Source organism: Medicago sativa, chromosome 1, assembly GCF_051527215.1.
Source record: "Medicago sativa cultivar Bolivia chromosome 1, Bolivia_mono, whole genome shotgun sequence".
Lineage (NCBI taxonomy): Eukaryota > Viridiplantae > Streptophyta > Magnoliopsida > Fabales > Fabaceae > Medicago > Medicago sativa.
The window spans coordinates 77,121,730-77,134,224 of NC_140749.1; the positions used below are offsets into that span (position 1 = coordinate 77,121,730).

Sequence of the window (12,495 nt, forward strand, 5' to 3'; positions counted from 1 at the left end):
TATATGCTCTACTTTTATATTCAAATAAAATCATATGCATGCATATAATATATTCATTTAAACAAATTAGACATTTATCGAAATAGTTTTTCCCTGACATACGTATGGTTCACCTAGTGTCATATTTATCATCCATCATTTTCAAACCACTTAAAACATAGTCCCATATTTATCCAAAATACTTATCTAATTCCTTACTTGAATTATTTCTAAATCATGCATGTATTGATCTAATACCATATGATAAATCTAACATAAATAAATTACTTTTAGATAATACACATGCATTTAGAACACCAAAAATTTCATAATACGTCATCACTTATATGCATATTATTTCATGTTCAAATTAACATCAAATGGATTTCAAACGAAACATTTCATACATATCAAAATTTACCATGCATATATTATCTACAACCACATGTAAATTTAACACACACATCACATATGAAATATTTATCCATAAATTTCCATAACAGATATTCATAAAAGGAATTTGTTTACCGTTCACCGTAGTCATGGGTGAAAATATAAGCTTTCATCTCTCCCAAAAATTGCAGCCATTAATCACAAGTAAATCATAAATCGAACCTAAAGATTGTTGGAACTTGTGTTGGGGGTCTGCTGCAATAACTTGACCAAGAAGATGATGAAGATGACTATGATGAAGTGTGCACATAAATTCCAAATATTGTTGTATATCTTGATTGTTGGGAAGATGCTGCTGCACTTGAAACCTGAAAAGTTTAATGGTTATGCATGTAAAACTCAAAGCGCATGGGGTTACCACACTAACCTTTAAGTTCGATTCGCCCCCACCAATAACTGTATATTGGATGCAATAAGGAATGACTGGCGAATCCCCTTCAGGATACTATGAGTTCCTTGACGTGTATTGCACAACCACTCCAAACGTATCTCCTAACAGTATTTTACAGATTTATGGTTCCAGCAATTCACTCATGCATTAGAGAATTGATGGATGATTTAGAGTAAGAGAATGAGGGAGAATTATGTTGTTAATGCAACAAAATTCTGTGCAAAATTATGTGTTGTTGTTTTGTCAAACTAATGCCCAAATGTCAAACATTTATAGTGCATTATATGACCCTTCATATGAGAGAAAACACCCCTTTGATTTGAAACAATGTTATGGTTCATTAAACATCCCTTTGTCAAAGGTTATAATCATATACACTTGAACCAATGCAAACGTTCATTAAGCACCCCTTTGCCAAAGGTTATAATCATATACATTTGAACCAATGCAAACGTTCATTAAGCATCTCTTTGCCAAAAGTTCCAATGTATATGAATGATTCCCATGAAGAGTTACAACTTTTGGTTCTAAAGTGATTCCATTATTTTGAAAATCACCAACAAAATTAACTATAAAAATTAAATAAAAATGTAATGTAAAATAGTTTAAGGTTAATTTATAGAAATTGTAACGAAGGTTTATGAGATTTTGAAAGGAGATATAATATTAAAAAATTTCAAATGTGCCAAATTATTTAATATATAATGTCATATAACTTCTTAGCCATTGCACTTGGATGCAGTATTAATAAAATCAGAAGCTTCTATCGCTACATTTTTGTACTACTACTAACACTACTTTAAGTCTTTAACCGAGTGTAATTATAATACCATCTAAAAGCGTTGCACACACACTTCATGGTCAAAATACACCGGCAATGAAATGAATCAGCTCATCATTACATCATTTTACAATGCTGCCTTAACAGTGAACTGAACCTCTCTACAAAAGTTGTGTTTCCTTTCTACAACAAATAACCATCTTACTCCATGCAATACTTAAGGAAGTTATGTTATTGTCGATGGTGGAGAAGAGCTGGAGTTTGGTTATAGTCCAGTAGATCGGTTGGCGTACTCTTGAACCAAAGCTGCAAAGAGCGATTGCCTCTGGAGCAAGTTTGAAGGTTTGTCGAATTCTTTCGCACGCCCTATTAACATAAAACAAACCAACCAAATTTAGCCTGCTATACATTGCAAAATAGTATTAAAGTTTAATAACTATGCACTGACTATGCATTCAATTAAGTGAATTGTATATTGTTACCTGCGTCTACAACCAACACTCGATCGCAGTCCATGACTGTTGGTATCCTATGAGCAATGCTGATGATGGTACGAGCCGCGAAGTCTTCTCTGATGATCTTCTGAATTACAGCATCGGTTTGAGAATCGACAGAAGCTGTAGCCTCGTCCATAAATAACAGTCTGCTTTGCTTAAGCATAACTCTCCCTAAACAAAGCAACTGCCTCTGGCCCACACTCCAGTTATCTCCATTGTCAACAACTATAAATAACATTGGCATGCCATTAGTATAAAGAAAAATGGAATAATCATGAAAGTGAAATTCAAGTAGTTCAAGGAAAATAAATGGTAAGAGCTTTCAATTATACCTAACGAGTCAAGTTTCTCAGGCTTTGTCGCCACTGTATCTTTTAGTTGACAACGATCCAAACTCTGCAACAATACAAGGCTTATAATTAAGACTATTTTCCAATGATGCCGAAAACTACATCTGAAGGATCAAGTTAGTTCAGGAGTAATTCAGTTCAGAGTTACTCAGCCCAATAACTTATCACTGATATGATATATGTCATATTATATCAGTGAAGTCAAGCAAAGATTTAGACTTTACAAAAACAGTGATGGAATTTTTAATTACCTTCCATATCTCATCATCTGTATACTGTCCAGTTGGATCAATGTTACTTCTGACGGTTCCTTCGAAAAGGACAGGCTCCTGAGGGATGATACCGAATCGAGATCTGAGATCATGAAGTCCTAAGGCACATATGTCAATGCCATCAATGATTATTTTCCCTCCAGTAGGTTCCACCAGCCTGAAGAAAACTTGAATCAAAGTCGATTTTCCACTCCCCGTTCGACCAACAACACCAACCTTTTCTCCTCCACTAATGCTTAAAGTAATACCTTTAAGAACCAAAGGAGTGTTTGGACGATATCTGACCTGTTTGACAGAAGTTTAATTTATAAATTATATTTATATTGACAAAATATATCACTGCCATTAGAATGTATATTTTTATCACAGGAAATAATCAATTTAGTACTATTGTAGATACCTGCAAGTCTTTGATATCAACATGGCCTTGACCAGGCCAATTTGGAGGAGGCGAGCGATCCTTAATGTTCCATGCTGCTTCTGATGGAATATTTGAGAACTGTTTTATCCTCTCAACAGATACCATTTTGTTTTCAATGAAACAGCTCATGTATATAGCCCAAAACAGCACGGAATTCAACGACAATCCATAAGATAGAGATAAACCAACATTTTCTACATTAAGCACAACAATCCAGTCAGTTCATCATCTCAATAATTTTATTGCAATATAAATATCATTCCAAGATACATTTTAGTCATTTGTAAGTTTTTATTGCCATACAAACTTTTACTTCACTTCAAGACACGGCAGTCATCATTATCCAAGATACATTATATAATATATATTCCAATCTACTTGTATTTTGGACAATGTATCTACAGACATTGCATGTTATAGTTGAGCAATTAATGACCACAAACTTTTTCTTTTCTTTTTTTGATAGGCAAATGTTAGTAGTTAGTTTTATTAGGAGGAGGGGGAAATGTTGGTTGCATGGATTGAACCCTAAACTATCTGCTATTTGATTTTTGAAAAAAGTACTAGCCTCATGGCTTATGACAAGGCAACCATTATACAAATCAACTTTTAGTAGCTTACCTGGTTTTATGATATTGCTGGGTAACAAGATCATGAACAAAGCCGAAAGGCAGAAAACCAGGCTTCCAAGCAATTCTAAGCGGAAACCCAACCACGCATTGGAACTATAGTTGTGGAAATCCATTCGCAAATTAGAGTTCACTCTTTTAAAATTTTCTAAACGAAATTCTTTCTGTTTTCTGAATGCGCGGACTGTCATGACCCCAGAAATGCTTTCGGAGAAATGAACAATGACAGGTGCTTTTGTAATAGAATCCAGACGTGTTAATTCACGAGACGTAGAAAGAAAATAACCCTGCAAAACCAAAAGGAAAAAAATATATCAATTGTTAGCATAATGTGCATGAGATATATTGAGTCCTATAATGGATTTAATCTGTGAAACAAGTGAGTATTCATACCCGGTACCAAATGTTCAACCAAACAAGAGGAATTAGCAAGAAAGCCGTTGGCCAAGAATTCTGGCATGTGATTATGACGATACTGATCACTGTAATATACATGGCCACCACAAAATTGATAAACAAAGGGATGAAGATATCAACATTGGTCTGATCAGTGGACGCCTGTGGAAGTTCAAGAAAAAAATAAATAAAAAAAGTTATAATTATACACGCATATTTGAAATATGACACTAATGTAAAAGTTTATATTAATATGAATTAGTTTATTAGGTTATTTCAAATATGACACTAATTATCTTACCCTGCTTAGAATCCTCCCTGATGGAGTGGTGTCATAGAAAGACATGGGAGCATGCAAGATGCTAGTAAGAATTTGATTGAAGAAAATCTGTGCTGTCTTTAACCCAAAGATTGTTACAGAATAGGATCTCACCACTATCAAAATAACTGAAACTATAGTAATAGCTGCATAGATAGAAATAAACACGATAGGATTGAAAACATCAGCTCGCTCGACTGAGGTTTCAAATGCAAGCCAATAATCGCTAGCCATCATAGACGCTTGCCACAACACAGAAAGAAAGAGCACTGCTAAAATTCCCGCCCATCCAAAAGCCTCGGTGCAGTAGAGTTTATAGATATTGAAGCTAACTCTACCAGTTTCTCTTTCCTCTTCTTTGACAAGTTTTGAACTTCCCTTAGCAGATTTAGGCTGGTCAAGAGAATTACTTTCACCATTGGTTTCTCTGTTGTTAATAGACGCTGACTTAGATATCATTGGTTTGTTCGAATTTTCACCAGGCACGGCCGCGCCTTGTTCTACTAGTTCCATAGATGTCTCATGCGCAGCTACCAGAACACCAAAATCCAATCCAGAATCAAGTAAGTCATTGTACCGACCCGATTGAACTATCATTCCATCCCTCATCACCTATTTGCAAACAAATATATATACATGTTAGAACTCATCATTCACCAAGAATCACACACATGATTGAAAAAAAAAAAGAGACTTACCACAATACGATCCACGTTATGTAAGAAGTCTACTTGGTGTGTTACAAGAACAATGGTCTTGCCTTTTAGAGCTCCCCTCACGCATTCCTGTATAAAAGTTAAATATGAGTGAAGTGAAATATTTTTAGTAATCCAATGATTATGACAAATTGACGGTGTAAATAATGCTGAATGAGGAAGCATTAACAGAAAGGGTGAGAGGATAAGGACCTTAAATATTTCTGTGCCGGTATGAGCATCAACTGCACTGAAGACATCATCAAGAAGATATATGTCACAGTCTTGGTATACAGCTCGTGCAAGTTGTATACGCTGCTTCTGACCGCCACTGAGGTTTATGCCACGCTCTCCAATCTCTGTCTGATCCCCATATTCCATCATTTCTAAGTCTTTCTCCAAGCAACAAACTCTGATAACTTCATTGTACTTTTGTCTGTTCATTGGTAAACCAAACAGAATGTTCTCTTCAATTGTCCCATTTTGAATCCAAGAAGTTTGCGCAACATATGCAGTACTCCCACAAACTTGAACCTGTGTACAAAATAAATAATCAAGCTACAAATTAGTATGCCCATTTTTTATCTTAAGTTCTTAATCCTCCGGCTCTCAAGGAAAGAAGCCTTGGTAATCTGGAGTTTGGCCAGGAGGTGAGTAAAGGCTGGTCAAGGATTATTTCAGCAAGAATTCGAACTTTGGTTCTACAAATTAGTATACTCATAGTAAACAAAATAATGGCCTAAATATATTTGCGGCCCTTATTTCTAAATTGTAAGCTTAAAATGACGATACCTTTCCAGAATTTCTGTGCATTTCACCGAGAATTGATGCAAGAAGAGAAGATTTGCCAGACCCTACAGTACCAACAATAGCTGTGAGTTCTCCCTTATTGACCTTCAAATTAATATTTTTCAAATCTTGTTCTAGGCCATCATCATCCCAACTAAAGGTACCATCTTGAACATCCACAGCAATTACTCCATCACACCCTTCATTTCTCTCAACTGAATCGTCGCTCAGTTCCCTGCTAGACATGTACCTATCCAACCTCCCAAGTGATACTAATGCTTGTGAAAGAGATATCATTGACTGAGGAAAAGTCCTAATAGGTTCCTGCAGAATCCTAAACACAGACGTTGTAGTGAAAACAGTTCCAGCATCAAGTCGAACTCCAAGCAAAAGCGCGGTGCCAAAAGTGAGAGTTGATATCAACATAGGAGAGCTCCACAACACAATGATATTGCCACAAATCGAGTACATAAACTTCGATAGCCACCCGAATTCGGACCCACGGAAACTCAAGATTCTATCGTTGAAATGATTCTCCCATGCCTGAAACTTGATAACACGCATGTAATTAAGCATCTCATTCACAGCTTTCATTCTCGAATCACGGCTTATCATCGCCTGAAATTGGTAGTTTTTGTTCTGTCGAGTTGTTATCACGATAAACACGATAACAAGAAGAAGGCAAACAAGCGCGGTAAGTGCGGAAGCGCCGAGACAATTGTACAGCAAAAACAAACCAATACCAACTTGAAACGGCATCATCCAAACGGCGTGTAACTGAAGCATCATATCAGATAATTGTTGTGTATCAACAGCCATGTAATTCACAATAGGACCAACACCATGATCCTGTCTTGCAGAACAAGATAGCCTCAACCCCTTTTTATACAAAGAAGTAATGAGAGTGCATCTTATAAGCATTCCAAGTTTCTGAGAGTTGAAGTTGAAGTGATGAGTTGTCAAAACTTCAACAAATTTTGCTGCAACAAGAATCATCACTAGATAGTATCCTTCATACACAGAACTACCTTTTCCAGAAGTGAAATCAACAAAATTTTGAATTAAAACGGGTCCAACAAACATAACAGATAGCCTAATGACAGCAAGAAAAGCAGTGAATATTATATCCTTCCAGAAACACCGAAGCAACGTGACTCTTACTGGATTCTTCGACCTCTCATCCGATTTAGGCCATTTTGATTCAAAGATAACAGACATTCTCTCAGCTCTATGCTGTGGAGAAAGGGATGGAACGTCATCAATATTAAGCGGTGACTTGTACCCTTTACTCAACAAAGGGTTTAACCAAATCCAAAAGGTCTTAGAAAACTGAGAAGCTGAAGCAAAACCAGTAGTAGCATTTGGTTTATTCAAACCATGATCATCATAACCATTTAGTTTTGTCTCCTCGTCATTATCAGTAACCAATTGAGATTCTTCTCTTGACTTAATAACACCAGTGGAACCTTTAACACCAACACAAAGCAGAAAAAGTGAAAAAGGTAATGAAACAAAAGACACAACATCATCCACCATGAAAAAGTAATTTCCCTCCAAAGAGACCAAACGTATAACACCAGAAGCAGTGAACAAAGCAACAACAACGAAATTCGCAATCCAATAAATTCGAAGCGATAAAGGGTGAACAACAGCTTCAAATCTTTTGACATGGATGATTAAGATTGCAAGGACTAATTGAGTTATTGCTTGAACAACCCAAAAGAGTCCATCAAGTTGTTTCCATGGTAATTCAACATTGGAACTGCTAAACACTAAAATGCAACCAACAGTATACAATACAGTTAAAACAATGGTTGCAATTAGAGTTAGCTTGAACCATAGAGTTGTTCTTGTGTTCAAAGCTCTTGTGTTACTGATAAGGGGTTTGTTGATTTCTTCTGAGTTGGTTCTATTGGAACTAGTGAACCTAGAATAGAGCTTTGTGATGGCAAAGACTAATAGAGTAAACAAGAGTAAGACATCAACGGCTGAAAGAAGAGCTCTTTGAGGACATGGTGAGAGGAAAATGAATCTCAACCATTGAGGTAATGCATATGCAGCAGCAGCAGCATCACCTGAAGAAGGTGAACATGAAAGAGATGTGATCCAAGTTGAATCTAAAGAAGACATGTTTGTGTTTTTTGTGGAATCAATCAATCTCTTGAATATCTTCAATAATCTTGCTTCTTCTCCACCACATACCCTGAAAGAATCACAAACAATATCATCATGCTTGTGACAAAATAATAATGAACGTGTAACACAATAACAATGATGATGATAAGGCAAAAGGTGATGAAAACAAAAACAATAAGGTTGTAAAAACATATAAAGGACAAGTTGATTAAAATGAAGACAAAAAAACAAATGATGATAAAGCATGAAAAGTAGAGAGATCAAAATTCTGCTAGAAACACGTTCTATGTTGAAGAAACGACATGGCATGTAGCTCAAAAAATGTTTATACCTTTTAGTACTTTTGTTTTTGTGTCTGTTCTTTTTTTTTTTTTTTCACTATAACAACAATTTTATGACACCACGAATCCAGAAAAAATACAACTTACAAAGGTGGAACTGTTGAAGGATGTGCCTCTCCTATGGCCTCTGGTTTCTTGAGGAGGATTAAGCTCCTCTAACCAGTTTTTCACTAAGGAATAAACTTCTTAGGACCTCTTCCTCTCTTAAGGAGATAGCTTTAAATATATTAAATTTATTTCGTTTTATTTAATTAGAAATGACAGCAATATTTCCTCAAAAAAGAAAATGACAATTATAATACATGAATCAAACTTTTTTTTTTGAAGAAATACATGAATCAAACATTAAAACTACACTATTTTAATAAATATTAAAAATAGAATATAAATTTTTGTCTAGAATATAAAATTATGTATTAAAAACATATAAAACTAAATCAGATGTTCCCTTCAAAAAAAAAAAAACTAAATCAGATGTTTTTTCTTGAGGTGAAATCAGATGTTTTTTATATACTAAATAATTTGTTAATTTGTTTTAGTAAATGACACATAAATTAAGAAAAATATATTTTTGTTGGTTTTATAAGAATTATTACTTCCTTTTTAAAATTATCCTTCATTAACTTAGATATCTTTTTATGTTAGTATGTGTTAGGGATCCTTAGCTTGAGTGTTTTTTTTTAAGAAGTTAAAATAGTTCATCGAAATTGACTTCAAAAAAAGAATTGAATTTAAAATTTTGAGAGAAGCATTCCTAAAAAAAAAAATTGAGAGGAGCATGGTCCTTAGCGTTATTTTTTTTGTTGGCACATTGACTTTGTTGCCACATTGACTTTGATTGTATGCTTGGTAAGTTGTAATTGTTGTATTTTTTTTTTTGTGGCGGCCGGGGTTCGAACTCTGGACCTTGCATATTTTTATGCATTGTCCATACCAACTGAGCTAAGCTCACAAGGACTAATTGTTGTATTTCATTAGTACACCGTATGTCTTTGATGGTATTTATTAATATAATTTATGAGTCTTTTCAAGAAAAAAAATAGTTGTTACATAGTAGAATAAAAAAAATCAACATGAGATTGATATCATAAAACGGCAATTAAAATAAGACAATTTTTATACTAAAATGATTTATTTTAGGAAAAATGCTAACAAGTGCATTGAGTCATTGTTTAAGCAACCAAAAGTAATAACTTTTGTATAAAAAATTGTGTAATTATTACTTTTATATGTATATGATTTATATTTTCAAGTTACAATTTCTTTTAATAAATTTCATAAACAATGTCATTAGAGCATTTGTTAGCATAACCCTTTATTTTAAACAACATTCTACAATAAGAAAAAATATTGATTTAACTGTCAAACCGTGCGTTAAAATATCTACATATGAAAAAAAGAAATGTGATAAAAAAATAAAAATAGAGATTTCCTAAAAAAAATAAAGATAAAAATGCTACATGCGTTTTCGTTTTAAAAAAAAAATATTACATGTGTTTTGCACACTAAATAAATCAACTAATATTCTTATACACATAGTATGATGCAACACATTTTTTTTTTTGAAGGATGATGCAACACATGTCAAGTGGAATACATTACCTCCAGACATTAGTTATCAATACCCATTTGTCAAAATATTCAACAATACTAAAATCTTCGTGTATGAGATCTCATAATCTTAAGTATGATTTTTTTATTCATATAAGAAAGATTGTGTATACATAAGAAGAAATTTTATATTAAGACCTTTCGTACTTCAATAAAAACTAGCAATTACATTGAGTTTTCGTTTGAATAGAATTATTTTTGAGTTTATGTAAATAAATAATAAAAATTTATTATTTATTATAATAAGACAAAGTTGTATTCGTAAGGAGAAAATTTTATATAAGAAGTTTCGTACTTCAATAAATTTTAGCGACAACACTGGTTCCACCTACCCATACTATGGTCTATAGTATTAAAGTATTGCAATCTGAGGCGGCTTTACATAAAAAATATTGCCATTCATTCATTTAAAAGAAATATTGTGATGAAGCTTAGTCAACGAGAAATAACATGCCATGATGACATAAACTGAGATAAGAAAAACAAACCAAAAACTACTAAAATAGTATAATAGTGGAGAACTTTGTCTTTTGAAGCTACATGTGAGTTTCCTCCATTTTAATAGTCAATATCAACGTCTAAGAATGCTATATAGTCAAAGGAAACTCGATGCAAATTCCCTTTGTTTGAATTTGGAGAGCAATGAATAATTCATGCTAAAATTATTTATACTAGTAAACACTACTATAAAGTTGAAGCTCAATTTTATTTATTTGTTTTGATAATAAAAAAGTTGAAGATCAATTACCTTGACCATAGACGAATTCATGCAATGAAATAAAATAAGATATAATGTTAGACAATGTCATAAAACACCAATATTCATGGAAAACATGTAATGTTGTTTGTGAATTGATGTTGGAAAATGTTAACGAGTGCCTCCGGAGCACTTGTTAAGGAAGCTAAAAGAAGAAAGTGAAAGTAAAAAAAGACACTTTTTAATCTTTTAATGCATTGATTACACAACTTTTAAGGTAAATATTACTATATTTGTTTACTTAACCAGTGCCCCAGAGGCACCGGTTAACAAGAATTAAAATTTAAAATCAAAATGTGTGGTGAGCAAGATAAGAAAACGGTGGCATGGATTGAATTGGTCGAATGGTAAACAAAAGACAAGAAAGAGTTGGTCCAAAATCAACCGGCTTTGGAGAAACTGTCATGTGAGTTTTTTTATTTAACTTTTTATTTTTTGAAAGATGAGTTTATTTGTATATTGTTTTTGTGTTAATATTTTTATTTCCACGCGAAAGGGATCCTGAAAATTTAGAGTATGATTGTGAAATAAGTATAGTCTAATCATTGTTTCACCTGTAAATTAAATTTGATTTTTTTTTTATGATTCGTCTTTTAATGGAATTCATTTATCGCTTAACTCTAATTTTTTATTGTGTTTTTTTTTTATAAGAATACTTTTTGATATTCAATTTATATATCGCTATTGAAAAGACTTAATCAGACTCAGACTTGTCTGTTGTATTGTATTTGTATGCACACATGACATAGTATATTCTTATGTGGAAAATTTTATGAACAATCAATATTTTTCAGTCTTCCAGATCCTTATAACTACTACTACCTCCGTCCCGGTATAATTGACCTACTTTGGTTTTTCACACAGATTAAGAAAAGTGTATAAATAAAGGGGAAAGTGGAATATATTGTATTGGGAATGATAAAAGTAATATTATTTAGTGTTATATTGTATTGGGAATGATGAAAGTTGTATTGAAAATTGAAATGGGTCAGTTATTTTGGGACACTTTTTTTTAGAAAATGGGTCAGTTATTCCGGGACGGAGGGAGTATAACAAAGTTTTTTTCTTTTTTGAAGGAATGGTATAACAAAGTTATAGATAAAAATAGTAATTTTTGTCCATAAATGTATAACAATTAGTCATATTTGTCTTTCAATACATCGAAATTATAAGATAGCTTTTAATTGTGCACTTCATCATTCAAAATAATGTTTGACGTTAAAATGCTTCTTTTAACTCTGTGTCTTTGGAAGGTTGAAGCATAGTGAGTTAACACACTTAGGGTTAAAACGAAAAGTAGGCATGAATGATGTAAGCATTTCTTGCTTAAAAATAGGAGCATTTGTTTTTCTCATGGACTATTTTGATTAAAGAAATATACAATCAATGACTATGTTGTAATTTCACTATATTAAGATAATATTGTGGTTAAATGTCTATTTGACAAAAAGAAAAGTAGAATCAATCCACAAATGTGATCACTTTAATCATTTTTGTTAAGACTGCCAATACTTTATTTAGAATGAAAATATAGAGTGGGATGATTCCATGGGCAGGTCTATTATATGGCTTGATGTAGCTATAGTCACATCAAAATCTTTCCATTTTTTTTTTTACATAGGGATGATGTACATTAGAATGAAATGTTAGAGGAAGTTGAAAGCTTATTTTGTTTCAA

The 12,495-nt window shown here is 33.0% G+C and overlaps 1 protein-coding gene across 2 annotated transcripts; it reads right to left on the reverse strand.

Annotated features, from left to right (window-relative positions):
* Positions 1-1,621: 1,621 nt before the first annotated feature.
* LOC146957621 (ABC transporter C family member 14-like) lies at positions 1,622-8,642 on the reverse strand. Of its 2 annotated transcripts, none has more exons than XM_085737650.1 (12): positions 8,537-8,642; positions 5,976-8,175; positions 5,397-5,717; positions 5,187-5,273; positions 4,471-5,100; positions 4,167-4,331; positions 3,766-4,060; positions 3,124-3,338; positions 2,703-3,008; positions 2,434-2,497; positions 2,087-2,326; positions 1,622-1,970 (listed from the first exon to the last, which is right to left on the reverse strand). In XM_085737650.1, exons 2-12 carry the CDS (start codon positions 8,100-8,102, stop codon positions 1,870-1,872), a joined length of 4,551 nt encoding a protein of 1,516 aa, XP_085593776.1. In that variant the 5' UTR covers positions 8,103-8,175; positions 8,537-8,642; the 3' UTR covers positions 1,622-1,869. The 2 variants fall into 2 exon arrangements, with proteins under 2 accessions (XP_085593776.1, XP_085593768.1); XM_085737642.1 differs by having other exon boundaries at positions 8,440-8,642.
* Positions 8,643-12,495: the final 3,853 nt, after the last annotated feature.

Excerpts from the sequence above, each read along its gene's own strand:
- LOC146957621 (XM_085737650.1), bottom strand. The coding sequence starts at position 8,102 with ATGTCTTCTTTAGATTCAACTTGGATCACATCTCTTTCATGTTCACCT. Across the intron at positions 5,718-5,975 it reads TGCACAGAAATTCTGGAAAG|GTTCAAGTTTGTGGGAGTAC; the intron begins GTATCGTCATTT and ends TTTTGTACACAG. Across the intron at positions 3,009-3,123 it reads TTGATATCAAAGACTTGCAG|GTCAGATATCGTCCAAACAC; the intron begins GTATCTACAATA and ends TCTGTCAAACAG.